Source organism: Amaranthus tricolor, chromosome 4, assembly GCF_026212465.1.
Source record: "Amaranthus tricolor cultivar Red isolate AtriRed21 chromosome 4, ASM2621246v1, whole genome shotgun sequence".
Taxonomy (NCBI): domain Eukaryota; kingdom Viridiplantae; phylum Streptophyta; class Magnoliopsida; order Caryophyllales; family Amaranthaceae; genus Amaranthus; species Amaranthus tricolor.
This window is the reverse complement of record NC_080050.1, coordinates 17,147,496-17,161,692: the sequence shown is the minus strand read 5'-3', so window position 1 is coordinate 17,161,692 and position 14,197 is coordinate 17,147,496. Positions and strand designations below refer to the sequence as shown.

Here is a 14,197-nt window from a genome sequence, read left to right as displayed (position 1 = left end):
CTAACACGAAAAAGAAAGCAACAAAACCAAAACAATCAGGCCGAAACAAAGCCCAAGAAACGAACAAACAAACTAAACAATGAGACTAGTCTTCCTATCATCATCTAGCCTAGAGGCAACATAAAAAAAGGATAAGGTAGTATGATTGGCTCCTCAAAAATGCGCCCATTTTGTTGTAGCCAAATCTGGAACAAAATCTCAGTCCATAGCATCACAGTGATACAAGCCTTTGCACTCTTCCTCTTGCTAAGCTTACTCATCAGTTGAACAACACTAGTAAAAGGAAGAGGCCAAGGAAAAGAAAACACAGCAGCAACATGATAATAAACCTCATGAGCAAACCCGCAAACACCAAACAAATGATCTCTATCTTGAGCATCCTGATGACACATCACACACATCTACTATTTTAAGTGATCCCCCATCTTATAAGCCTATCTTTCGTGGGAAGACAAATTTTGACAATTTGAAGATTTGTTATTACACCAAAGGGATCTCAAGGAAAGCTTAGGATTAGTAGGAAGCTTAGCTAAGTAAGCCTCCTTAATGTTGAATTTACCAGTCACCCCTCATTGATGTAACTCACGCCAACCAGAAATATGTCTCCTGCTATCAACAATGCGAGCAAGCATCCAAGAGGTCGAGCTAGGACTTAAATAGTGCAAAAGATCAACCCCCTTAATATAGTAATCGTGAACCAACCTAATCCAAAGCCTATATTTCTTGTAAGCCAAAGCCCACAAGTTTATAAGAAGAGAAACATCATCCCACACTTGAATATTACAAATGTTCAAACCACTAAAAACTCGAGGCATACACACATATTTCCAAACAACCTTCGGTTTAGACCCCTTCTGCTTATCCAAAGACCAAATAAAATAATTACAAACCTGCTCAACCATAGCAATAATACGTCTAGGAGAACAAAACTTGAGCCCAATAGGAATGCATGCCATGAAAACACTATTCACCAGTTGGACCCTCCTGGCCATAAAAAGCTTCATACTAGTCCAATCAGTAACCCTAGAAGTGATCCTATCAACAATAGGCTTACAATCATGAAAACCAAGTCTCTTAGTTGAAAGAGGAAAACCAAGATATCTAAAGAGAAGAACCCCTTTAGGAAAACCAATAGCATCAAGAATACAAGCTTCATCATTAACATGAACACCAACAAAGTAGATAGCACTCTTACTACTATTAATATGCAAGCCAGAAACCCGGGCAAAATCATCAATCACCTTTCTCAACTTGACCATTGAAAGAATATCAGGTTTAGTGAAAATCAACAAATCATCAACTAAAAGCAACTCTATAATCCCAGATTTTGCATACTTAAGATGAAATTTAATATCCCCTCCCTTTACCTTCTTTAATACCTTAAAGAGGTATTGTAACAACCCGAAATTAACCAGCTGATTAAACAAGATTAATTTAAACTAATGCGAAAACTTAACACTTATATCGGGCTATTACGTTGATATTATAATCAATTACTCAACTAATTATATCATCCACTAGACAACTATTAAGAATTAAAATATCAGAGTTTACGACCTTTGAAAGATGTAAATAAGTCACATAATAAGAGTCATTTGAAATGATTTAAAATATACAAATTTTTGCAGAAAATTCGAAAGAAGTCTGTTTGTAAATCGGATAAACCAAAATTTTTCATTTTGACTTAAAGTCATCCTGCAAGTTCAAAACCAACATTTCAAAATAACAACAAACCAATGGCATATGCGCCAACCATTTCAAAATCACATCACCTGGTATGGTGGAATCTTAACTCCAAAAATCCAAATAAGTGCTAAAATAATTTTAAATAAAAGATTTCCTTTACTTACATTCTTTTATATGAGTGGTTTAGATTAGTTTGTTGATTACTTATCTTTACGTTTTCAGCTGCCATTAACTTTGTCAATGTAACACCCCGATATTTTTCCGATATATTTAATGACTTATTAGTAATATTATATAATATATATAAAGTTTTTTTTTAAATACAGTTGTTATTGATTTATTGGGCTTAAGCTTATATATTTCAGTCTTTTTAACAATCTAGTCCTTCGGGCCCAAACCCTTAAACCCATTTCTTATTTCAAAAAAAAAATATTTGAGGGAAGTGAAGGTGCCGGCCATAGGGGTAGATTGGGAGAGTTTGTAACTCCCTTGTGGGAGTATTAAAAGATCACAATAATTGCCTTGAATAATTATTTCCTTAATTCTTTATTTCCTTAATCCTTTATTTCCTTAATCTTCCTAATTACCTTAATCTCATTAGCATTCTTCTTTCAAATTTCTTAAGAAAACTCAAAGAAGAAAAGAAAATAAAAAAACAAACTTTCACAAACCCTAGCTTCAGACGCCTAGTACTCCTTCTTACAATTTTGATTTTGGTATTCTTTTCATATAAATTGTAAGTATAGTTCTCCATTTATTTTTCTTTATATTAAGTAAATTAAATTATGTGATTGGTGGCTTGTGTGAATTTTTGTTCCTTGGACATTTCTTTCATGATTTAAAGTGATGTTATGAATTTTATATATATGCCTTGTCAAATTTTTAGTGTAGGGTTTTGCTTTAGAATTTATTTTTATATGGGTATGTTAAATTAAGATGATGGGTGAATATATATAAAAAAAATAATTATATTAGATATATATATATATATATATATATATATATATATATATATATATGTATATATATATATATATATATATATATATATATATATATATATATATATATATATATACATATATATATATATATATATATATATATATGTATATATATATATATATATATATATATATATATATATATATATATATATATATATGTATATATATATATATATATATATATATATATATATATATATATATATATATATATATATATATATATATATATATATATATATATATATATATATATATATATATATATATATTAGGGTTGTTCATGGAGAAACTTGTGTTGTAAGTATAAGAAATTATTTGGTGTGATATGTAAATTCTAATGTGTTGATGAATGGTTTTTTAGGAAAAAAAAAATTGTATTTGTAAGAAGTAAATTATTTTGGGACTATGTAGTTGATTTTCAATATGTGTACATGAGTTATGATTTTTGATGGTAGGGATTTAATAAGAAATGTGAACATTGAAATTTGTATGTATTTGTAAAAAAAAATGACAAAATCCTGTAGGTTTTGAAAATGGTAAAAAAGGGTGTTTTTGGAACATTTTTGGCTTTGAAATTAGGTTAAAAATACTTATACTATGTTATAAATTATGGAAATTAGTACCCGGGGGTTTTGATGCCTTCCGGACGCAACGCTGAAGTCGGATTATCAGTTTGACTGTTTTAAATTTGCGTTTCTGGACAGATTATGTGTGATGTCCTATTTTGTGCGTTTACCATGTTATAGTATGTGATGGATGTTCATGATGTGTGTGGTATTCTAGGTGTGGTTGTAGTTGTATGTGTGTGTTATGGTTGATTTGAGGAAAGTGTGTATGTGTGCTTATTTCCCGAATACGATTGAACCTTATAGGAAGTCGATTCGTGACCGGGAATTGAATAGGACGCTTGAGAGTTGGTTATCTTGATTAAGGTACGTACACGCAGCGAAGTTCGTATTCAGTCCGATGTACCATATATTAATGGTAAACAAAAGTAAAGTATGGATACATAGTATGAATAATGTTATCTTTCCGAATAAATAATTTTGATACATTTTTTATAAGTAGAGGTAGTATGACTTCACTAACCTTAAAGTGGACGTAGTATGACGTCAAATGGTGGAAATGAAATACTCGCGGTATATGGGGGCATTATGAGCCACCGCGGGGGTATGCACACTTAGCCATAGGCACCGAAGTAAGGCGAGTGTCTATGGTAGAGACTTGCTTAGGGGTTAGCTTCCCCTAATGTTATGTCTCACTTATGGAGATTGGAGTTGTACCGGCAGCATGGCTGGATAGTACAGCAGTATGGCTGACTAACCCTTACACGAAATTTATTAATCTCTATTAGCGTGATCGAAGTGTATTTTCTGAAACCGACAGCTATTAAATCTTTTCTTTTGTTGTATTTAATTAAATGGTATGCGACGTTTGCTGACGTGTACTTTTGGTCTTAACGATCCTGCAATGATGTTGTTTCCCTTCTGGGCAATGACAAGCAGCAAGTTAAGTTGCAGGTCTGGGGAGTGAGGATTGTTTCTTGTAGAAATAAAGCGTTAGGTTACAGAAGTCTTGATAAGAACTTCTAATAAAGTTTAAAGAATATTTGGTTTTATAAGGCGATCTCGTTCTCAAGTTGTAATAAGTAGATTTAATTTCACAATCTTATCCACTGCTAAGAATTTCTTTTATCTAGTAGTTTATAATAACACTAATAGAACTCGATCCGCAAGCTTTCTTTGATTTCAAACCTGTTTTATAATTGCCTTCTAACATCCTGGTTTGACTCGGACTATATTTAGTTTCTTTAAAAAGGTCGTTTCCTTTTTTCAAACGATCCGAGTTTTTCCGAGATGTTACAATTGGTATCAGAGCGGGAGTTTTATTTAGTGTTATTTATCTAAATCGATAGACTAACGTAAAAAAAAATAAAAATAAAAAAAAGATGACGAGAGTAAAAGGGGTAGATATTAAGGGGATATGATGTGTTTTGCTTGGTGTCTTTAAGTAAGATGTCATGGATAATTTTTATGTGTACATGGTAGAATTTCTGTATATATATCTCTGGTACTCTGATTTATCTATCTTTGTCTTATCTCAGAAATTAATTGTCTCGTTTTTTTTTCTTTGTGAGTTAGGAAGTTCGATTATTACTTTTCTTTCATGGATAAAGGAAAAAGACCGGCCGAGGAAGGAATTAATACCCGAGAGGAACCCTGGAGAGCTTTAATTAATCCCCCAGCCTGGGCAAAGATAGAGGCTCTGGGAATTTGGGACAGAAAAGAGGAGGAAAGCGATTTGGACTACAACCAACGAATGGAAATGATTTACAAGAGATCTAAACAAGTGTATGAGGGGATAATGGACGAAAAGATGGCTAAACTGAAAGAGAGGAGTGAACAGTTTCATCGGGATCTTGACCGAAGGGTTAGAGCAGTGGAGACTGTGGGTCGGGATGGATTTGATGTTCCAGAGTCTAGTGGGGCAAGAGCAAATATTGTTGAGGAGGTGCTTCCCTTAGTAGACCCAAACCCAGTGTTACTAATAAACTTCGATGAGTTGGATTTCGATGAGGACCCGGAGGAGGACCCCGATGAGGACCCAGAAGAAGAATCTGAGGAGAATTTTGAGGAAAATTCCGATGGGGAACAGAGAGAAATTATGGAGGAAGATTCCTTAGGAGTGGTAGAAGAACCTTATGAGAATAACGTGGGAGATGGTTATAATGCTGATGTGGAGGGGCGAATAGTTGATAGAGGTGATATTATGAGCGATAGTGATAGTGAAATAGTTATTCTAGGGGGTTGGCCGGTGACGCGAGAAGATCTTATGAGTGAGGAGGAAAGTGAAATCATTATGTGGGAGGAAAGACCACCTGAACCAATAATTGTAGATCTTTCTAATTCCGTAGGGCGACTTAGTATGAGTGATTCCTTATCTGTAGGAACCCCTTCTGATTCTGATAGCATGTCTAGCGATGACTCTGGTGATGCTGATTTTGACCCTGATCGATACATGGAAGATCAGGACCGTCTGATGCGTCGCCTTTATTTGCCTGATTATTTCTACTTTATCTGAGTATGCATGTGTACGAGTTCGTATGTCTAGTTCCTTAGTAGAAATAAATCGCGAACAATTTTGTTGGTTGAATGATTTGGTTGTTTATTTCGGACTTTGTAGTATCTGAACAGTGGTTATGTGGGATTTTATACCCAAGTATTTCTTTTTGGATTGGAACAATATGGTATTACTGTTTTGAATTTGAATTTTTTTTTTTTTAAAGTTTAAACATTAGTAGGTAGAATCGATTAAGTATTGTATTTAAGGAAAAATGTGAAGATTTGATTATAGACTCTTTGTTCAACTCTTTTACCTTTTAGAGCTATTACCTTGTTTTTTTTAAAGAGCAATAATAGTATGAGTTTTCCTTAACCACAAATGCTGTAGATTTATATTTACATACCTTGTTTAATCTAATGTAGTATACCTGCCAACATGCCACCCTTTTTCCAAAGGTCCGTACCAAGAGGAAACTCTGACCGCGTGCTTCGAAACCTAGTTAAGGCCCTAGATGGCGCAACGAATCCGAGACAGAAATCCTTGGAGGAAAGGGCTTCATCAATTAGTAAGAGAGTAGCCCAGAGTAAACCCTCAACTTATTGTGGAAAAGGTGAACCTTCTATGCTGGAAAACTGGCTGAGAGAATTTGATAAACTCTTTAGTGTGGTGAGATGTCCTGCTGAGCTCATGGTTGACCAAGCCGCGTTTTTCTAGTGGAAGACGCTGACTATTGGTGGACACATAGTAAGATAAGGTTGATATCAGAAAACGATGGTGACTTAAGCTGGGAAGGTTTTAAGGGGGCTTTAACGGACCAATTCTATCCGCCTCATGTGAGAAAGGACAAATCAAATGAGTTTGCTAGGTTCGAAATGGGAAACTTAACGGTGGATGAATATTATCAGAAATTTATGGAATACCTGAAGTTTTGCCCTAAGGACGTCCCAACTGAGGGAAAGAAAATTCAGCGTTTTGAATTAGGTCTATCGTATGAGATTCAAAAGCACATTGAGACTGATAGATATGATACTTTAGACCGGCTATACAAGAGAGCTGCGCAGATTGGAAATGTTATTAGGAAAGAAAAAGAGAAGATGAGCCATAGCGGGGAAAATTGGAAAGAACCCATGCTTCAGAATGATATGAATGTGAGTAATCAGGTCCAAAATCAATTTAAGATGCACAAACCGTTTGGAGGCTTCCGGGAAAAAGGTTTCCATTCTGGTCAGAACAGCAAGAGTGGGGGAAATTCGAGACTAGAGGCTAGAATACAGAAGCCTTTGTATGATTGCAATGGGAAGGAAAGAATTTATAATTGTAGGAAATGCCAGAAAAATCACCCAGGAAGGGATTGCCGGGGTGCGTTAGTGGACTGTTCTTACTGTGGTAAACCGGGCCATAGAATGTATGAGTGTTATACTCGCATGTGACAACAAGAGCTGCAAGGGGGAAATCATAGAGGCTTCCTACAACAACGTCTCAATAACGGATGGGTGGTAATGAAGCTGGAAGGGGTAACCACAATGGTGGTAGTTTTGGCCGAAACTTGGGGGTTGCCTCAAACCCTAGGTTTCAGGGAAATCACTCCGGTGTCCAGCAACGACAGGGGAATGCTAGAAACGAGAATTTCTTTTCAAGCCAACGTGGTAATCAAGGAGGCGTCGGATGTGGTCATAAATACGTTTTGTATTAATACAAAGACCGTTAAAGTACTTTTTGATTCTGGTGCATCGTGCTCGTTTGTTTCAAAGTCTAGAGTTAAGGACTTGGAATTGGAGAACCCCGAGGAAACATCTTTTTCAGTGGCTACTCATTCTTGGGAGATTTTTCATTGTAATACGCTGTTCCGTGAAGTGCCGGTTAAGATAGGAAAAGTAAAATTTCCGAGTGATTTATTTTCTCTAGAAATGGATGATTTAAATGTAATACTTGGGATGGATTGGCTGAGTAGATATAAAGCGATAATAGATTGTGAAGAACAGTCAGTGACTTTAAGTGGACCTAGGGGGGAGAAGGTTAAATATAGGAGTCTTCCTAAGGGACCGAGGATAAAAATTGTATCGTCATTGAAGGTCAGGAAGTTAATCAAGCAAGGGCAACCGTGGTTTCTGTGTAGTATAAGTAAGGTGAAGGACCAGGAGGTGCGACTTGAGAACATTCCGGTGGTCTGTGATTTTAAGGATGTTTTTCCTAAGGAACTTCCTGGTATGCCGCCAAGAAGGGACGTGGACTTTTCGATTGACTTAATCCCTGGGACAGGGCCAATTTCAAAAGCTCCTTACCGAATGGCTCCAAAGGAGATGGAAGAATTGAAAGTCCAATTGGAGGAGTTGTTGGAGAAGGGTTATATAAGACCCAGTGTGTCGCCCTGGGGAGCCCCGGTGTTGTTTGTAAGGAAAAAGGACAGAATGATGCGTCTCTGTATTGATTACAGAGAACTTAATAAGGTCACTGTTAAGAATAAGTACCCATTACCACGGATCGATGATCTTTTTGATCAGTTACAAGGGGCAGGAGTCTTTTCCAAGATTGATCTGCGGTCAGGGTATCATCAGTTACGTATTAAGGAGGAGGATATTAGTAAATCAGCTTTTAGAACTAGATATGGACATTTCGAATTCACCATGATGCCTTTTGGGTTGACCAACGCACCAGCAGCATTTATGGGGTTGATAAATCGGGTTTTAAACGCGTATCTCGATAAGTGTGTGGTGGTGTTCTTTGATGATATTTTGGTATATTCTAAGAGCTCAGAAAAACATCGAGAACATTTAAGGATAGTCTTGCAGATTCTGCAAGAGAATCAGTTGTATGCTAAGTTTTCGAAGTGTGAATTTTGGTTAGAGCAAGTGGCTTTTCTAGGTAACATTGTTTCTAAGGAAGGAATTTCTGTTGATCCAGCAAAAGTAGCAGCTGTTCGGGACTGGTCTACCCTCGAAATGTTACAGATATTCGAAGTTTCTAAGGATTAGCGGGGTATTATCATCGTTTTGTGAAGGATTTTTCTCGTATCGCTCGTTCGCTAACATCCTTGATGAAGAAGGAGAAGAAGTTCGAATGGACCGAGGAGTGTGAGAAGGCATTTCAGTTGTTGAAGGAGAAGTTAACTACAACCCTAGTGTTGACCTTACCTGATCCATCTTTGGAATATTCCGTCTACAGTGATGCTTCCAAACATGGATTAGGTTGTGTTTTAATGCAAGATAGGAAAGTGGTGGCGTATGCTTCGCGTCAGCTAAGGACTCATAAGGTGAGTTATCCAACACATGACTTGGAATTAATGGCTGTGGTTTTTGCATTGAAAATCTGGCGTCATTATCTTTATGGTGTCAAATGCAAGATCTTCACGGACCATAAAAGCTTGCAATTTTTGTTCACTCAATCCGAGTTGAATTTGCGCCAACGACGTTGGTTAGAACTTATCAGTGATTATGACTTGGAGATTGCCTATCACGAAGGCCGTGAGAATGTAGTCGCTGATGCTTTGAGCAGAAAATCAAGGCATTCAGTCTCAGCGTTAATAACCTCTGAGGAGTTGTGTAAGGAGTTTGGGAGAATGAACTTAGAGATAATCCAAGAAGGGGTGTTGGAAGCCAAGTTGAGTGCATTGTCCATTCAACCTACGTTTTTCGAAGAGATTATGGCTAAGCAACTGGAAGACCCAAAGTTCATTAAACTTCGAGAGCAGATCAATGAAGGGAGAGCTGAAGGTTTTACAATTCATGAGGACGGTAGTCTTCGTTTTAAAGGACGGTAGTGTGTACCGGATGGGTGTGACTCCTTGAAGGAAAAATTATTGAACGAAGCCCATTATTCTAGATACTCGGTTCATCCTGGTGGAGACAAGATGTATCAAGATTTAAAATGCATGTTTTGGTGGTCAGGTATGAAAAAGAATATTGCAGATTTTGTTTCCAAGTGTTTAACGTGTCAAAAGTTTAAGAGTGAACATCGAAGACCAGCTGGGTTACTGCAACCTCTAGAAGTCCCGGTATGGAAGTGGGATGACTTTTGATGGATTTCGTTTTAGGTTTGCCACGAACTAAGGCTGGTAATGATACTCTTTGGGTTATTGTGGATAGGCTTACTAAGTCTGCAAGGTTTATTCCGATGAACTGTAAGTTGGATATGGAACAACTTGCTCGTGCCTACATTAGATATGTTGTTCGATATCACGGGATACCTCGTACTATTGACTCCGAACGTGATACTCGATACTTGTCACATTTCTTGAAATCATTACAACAGGCTTTGGGAACCACTCTTCTTTATAGTACGTCTTTTCACCCTATGACTGATGGTCAGACTGAACGTGTCAATCAGATACTAGAGGACATGTTGAGAGCAATAGCCATGGAATGGCAAGGTTCATGGGATGAACATTTGGATTTAGTAGAATTCTCTTATAATAACAGTTATCAGGCAACGATTCAAATGGCTCCGTTTGAAGCACTTTATGGTCGTAAGTGCCGTAGTCCTGTATGTTGGGATGATTTTACTGAATCTGTCACCTTAGGACCTGATATGCTTGTTCAAATGACTGAGCAAGTAAAGTTAATTCGCGAGAAAATGAAGGCAGCCCAGGATAGAAAAAAATCATACGCCGATCTCCGACGTCGGCCTGATGAGTACGAAGTTTGCGACAAAGTTCTACTCCATGTATCTCCGATGAATGGTGTGGTTCGTTTTGGTGCTCGTGGGAAGTTAAGCCCACGTTTCAATGGTCCCTATGATATTGTGGAAAGGATTGGGAAGTTAGCTTACCGGTTAGCGTTGCCTAATGCGTTGGGTAAGGTTCATGATGTTTTTAATATCTCCCAGTTAAAACGTTATGTTGCGGCTTCTTCGCATGTCTTAGACCCGGAGCCGTTAGAGCTTGACAAGAGCCTAACCTATGAAGAACAACCTGTTCAGATTTTAGATAGAAAGGTTCGTAGTACTCTGCGAAAGGATGTTGCAATGGTTAAGGTTCTATGGTCAAATCATCGGTCACAAGAGGCAACTTGGGAAGCAGAAGCTTCCATGCGAGAGAAGTATCCGTACCTTTTCCCTCAGGTTAGTAAGTTACGGGGACGTAACATGGTAAGGGGGGTAGGAAGCGATAGGATTTTCGCGCGTTGAGTTTTTTTGATCTAATTTCGTTTGTTGTGTGCTTGTTTTCTCGTTTTTGTGTGTGTGGTTGTTGTGTGTTTTGTGTTTGTACGTTGAGGTTTTGGGGTCAAAACCTTTTTAAGGGGGGTAGTCTGTAACAACCCGATATTTTTCCGATATATTTAATGATTTATTAGTAATATTATTTAATATAAATAAAGTTTTTTTTTAAATAAAGTTGTTATTGATTTATTTTGGGCTTAAGCTTATATATTTCAGTCTTTTTAACAATCTAGCCTTTTGGGCCCAAACCCTTAAAACCATTTCTTATTTCAAAAAAAAATATTTGGAGGGAAGTGAAGGTGCCGGCCATAGGGGTATAGATTGGGAGAGTTTGTAACTCCCTTGTGGGAATATTAAAAGATCACAATAATTGCCTTGAATAATTATTTCCTTAATTCTTTATTTTCTTAATCCTTTATTTCCTTAATCTTCCTAATTACCTTAATCTCATTAGCATTCTTCTTTCAAATTTCTTAAGAAAACTCAAAGAAGAAAAGAAAAAAATAAAAACAAACTTTCACAAACCCTAGCTTCACACGCCTAGTACTCCTCCTTACAATTTTGATTTTGGTATTCTTTTCATATAAATTGTAAGTATAATTCTCCGTTTATTTTTCTTTATATTAAGTAAATTAAATTATGTGATTGGTGGCTTGTGTGAATTTTTGTTCCTTGGACATTTCTTTCATGATTTAAAGTGATGTTATGAATTTCATATATATGCCTTGTCAAATTTTTAGTGTAGGATGTTTTGCTTTAGAATTTATTTTTATATGGGTATGTTAAATTAAGATGATGGGTGAATATATATAAAAAAAAATAATTATATTAAATATATATATATATATATATATATATATATATATATATATATATATATATATATATATATATATATATATATATATATATATATATATATATATATATATATATATATATATATATATATATATATATATATATATATATATATATATATATATATATATATATATCAGGGTTGTTCATGGAGAAACTTGTGTTGTAAGTATAAGAAATTATTTGGTGTGATATGTAAATTCTAATGTGTTGATGAATGGTTGTTTAGGAAAAAAAATTGTATTTGTAAGAAGTAAATTATTTTGGGACTATGTAGTTGATTTTCAATATGTGTACATGAGTTATGATTTTTGATGGTAGGGATTTAATAAGAAATGTGAACATTGAAATTTGTATGTATTTGTAAAAAAAAAAAAAAAAAGACAAAATCCCGTAGGTTTTGAAAATGGTGAAAAAAAGGGTTTTTTTGGAACATTTTTGGCTTTGAAATTAGGTTAAAAATACTTATACTATGTTATTAATCATGGAAATTGGTACCCAGGGGTTTTGATGCCTTCCGGACGCAACGGTGAAGTCGGATTTTCAGTTTGACAGTTTTAAATTTGTGTTTCTGGACAGATTATGTATGTTGTCCTGTTTTGTGCGTTTACCATGTTATAGTATGTGATGGATGTTCATGATGTGTGTGGTATTCATTTACCATGTTGTAGGAAGTCGATTCGTGACCGGGAATTGAATAGGACGCTTGAGAGTTGGTTATCTTGCTTAAGGTACGTACACGCAGCGAAGTTCGTATTTAGTCCGATGCACCATATATAAATGGTAAACAAAAGTAAAGTATGGATACATAGTATGAATAATGTTATCTTTCCGAATAAATAATTTTGATTCATTTTTTATAAGCAGAGGTAGTACGACCTCACTAACCTTAAAGTGGACGTAGTATGACGTCAATTGGTGGAAATGAATTACTCGCGGTATATGGGGGCATTATGAGCCACCGCGGGGGTATGCATACTTAGCCATAGGCACCGAAGTAAGGCGAGTGTCTATGGTAGAGACTTGCTTAGGGGTTAGCTTCCCCTAATGTTATGTTTCACTTATGGAGATTGGAGTTGTACCGGCAGTATGGCTGGATAGTACAGCAGTATGGCTAACTAACCCTTACACGAAATTGATTAATCTCTATTAGCGTGATCGAAGCGTATTTTCTTAAACCGACAGCTATTAAATCTTTCTTTTTTTGTATTTAATTAAATGGTATGCGACGTTTGCTGACGTGTACTTTTGGTCTTAACGATCCTGCGATGATGTTGTTTCCCTTCTGGGCAATGACTAGCAGTAAGTTAAGTTGCAGGTCTGAGGAGTGAGGATTGTTCCTTGGAGAAATAAATCGTTAGGTTACAGAAGTCTTGATAAGAACTTCTAATAAAGTTTAAAGAATATTTGGTTTTATGAGGCGATCTCGTTCTCAAGTTGTAATAAGTAGATTTAATTTCACAATCTTATCCGCTGCTAAGAATTTCTTTTATCTAGTAGTTTATAATAACACTAATAGAACTCGATCCGCAAGCTTTCTTTGATTTCAAACCCGTTTTATAACTGCCTTCTAACATCCTAGTTTGACTCGGACTATATTTAGTTTCTTTAAAAAGGTCGTTTCCTCTTTTCAAACGATCCGAGTTTTTCCGAGATGTTACAGTCAATCTCAATCTTCTCAAAATATGTCCCCCTCCAAGACAGGTTCAAAGAAAAAAAAGCGACATAGTCAACTTATGCTGAGTACACCTTTAACATAGCTTAAATCCTCTCACAACTCAACTAAAATACTGATTATATATAACATATAGCGGAATAGAAATCTTATAACTATATTTACACAAAATGATTGGGCACTGCTTTCTGACTATACAACGACTCTAACCTTCAGGTAGGTCATATATCGGCATGTGGTATTAGCTAAACAGACTGAGCTAGACACCATACTATAAATCTGAATACATTTGCAGGTAGGATTTATTAATCATATCAATCATATACTACAAAACATTTATTTTTTGAAAAACAACACTATTAAATACATTATAAAATATTTTTTATTCTTTATTTTCAATTTTTATAAATCAAATATCTTACCACTTTCTTTGCCAAAACATTTTCTTTCAAGAGTAGAAATCAACATTCAATGGATAGAACTTTCATTTCTGTTTTCTTTACTAAAATTTTTCCTTTCAAAGTCTTTAAATCATAAATCTGTGGAATGGAATGAACTTTCTTTTCCATCGGGCTAGCTAGGCCCTCAGGGTAACTATTAAACAAAGATCCCTAATGTGCACACCCCACAAACGGCCAAACCGTAGAAGAAGATCTTAGTCCGAGGTACTGATCAACGTACCCCCAACTATTAAATAGTTTCGAGACAATCCCGATGAAGTTCCGATTCCTTGAGTCACCATTGAGGT

At 35.7% G+C, this 14,197-nt stretch overlaps 1 protein-coding gene across 1 annotated transcript; it reads left to right on the top strand.

The window, feature by feature from the left end:
* The first annotated feature begins 10,328 nt into the window (after positions 1 to 10,328).
* Positions 10,329 to 13,748, top strand: LOC130810797 (uncharacterized). Its single transcript, XM_057676922.1, has 4 exons — positions 10,329 to 10,482; positions 10,618 to 10,727; positions 13,586 to 13,665; positions 13,745 to 13,748. The coding sequence occupies exons 1-4, from the start codon at positions 10,329 to 10,331 to the stop codon at positions 13,746 to 13,748; spliced, it is 348 nt and encodes a 115-aa protein (XP_057532905.1).
* The last annotated feature ends 449 nt before the right edge of the window (positions 13,749 to 14,197 follow it).

What these genes read in the sequence shown, in the direction of transcription:
- LOC130810797 (XM_057676922.1), top strand. Translation starts at nt 10,329, where the DNA reads ATGAAGGCAGCCCAGGATAGAAAAAAATCATACGCCGATCTCCGACGT. An exon ending in GTTAAGCCCACGTTTCAATG is followed by an intron (nt 10,483 to 10,617) that starts GTCCCTATGATA and finishes CGCATGTCTTAG; the next exon opens with ACCCGGAGCCGTTAGAGCTT. An exon ending in AGGATGTTGCAATGGTTAAG is followed by an intron (nt 10,728 to 13,585) that starts GTTCTATGGTCA and finishes TATAACATATAG; the next exon opens with CGGAATAGAAATCTTATAAC.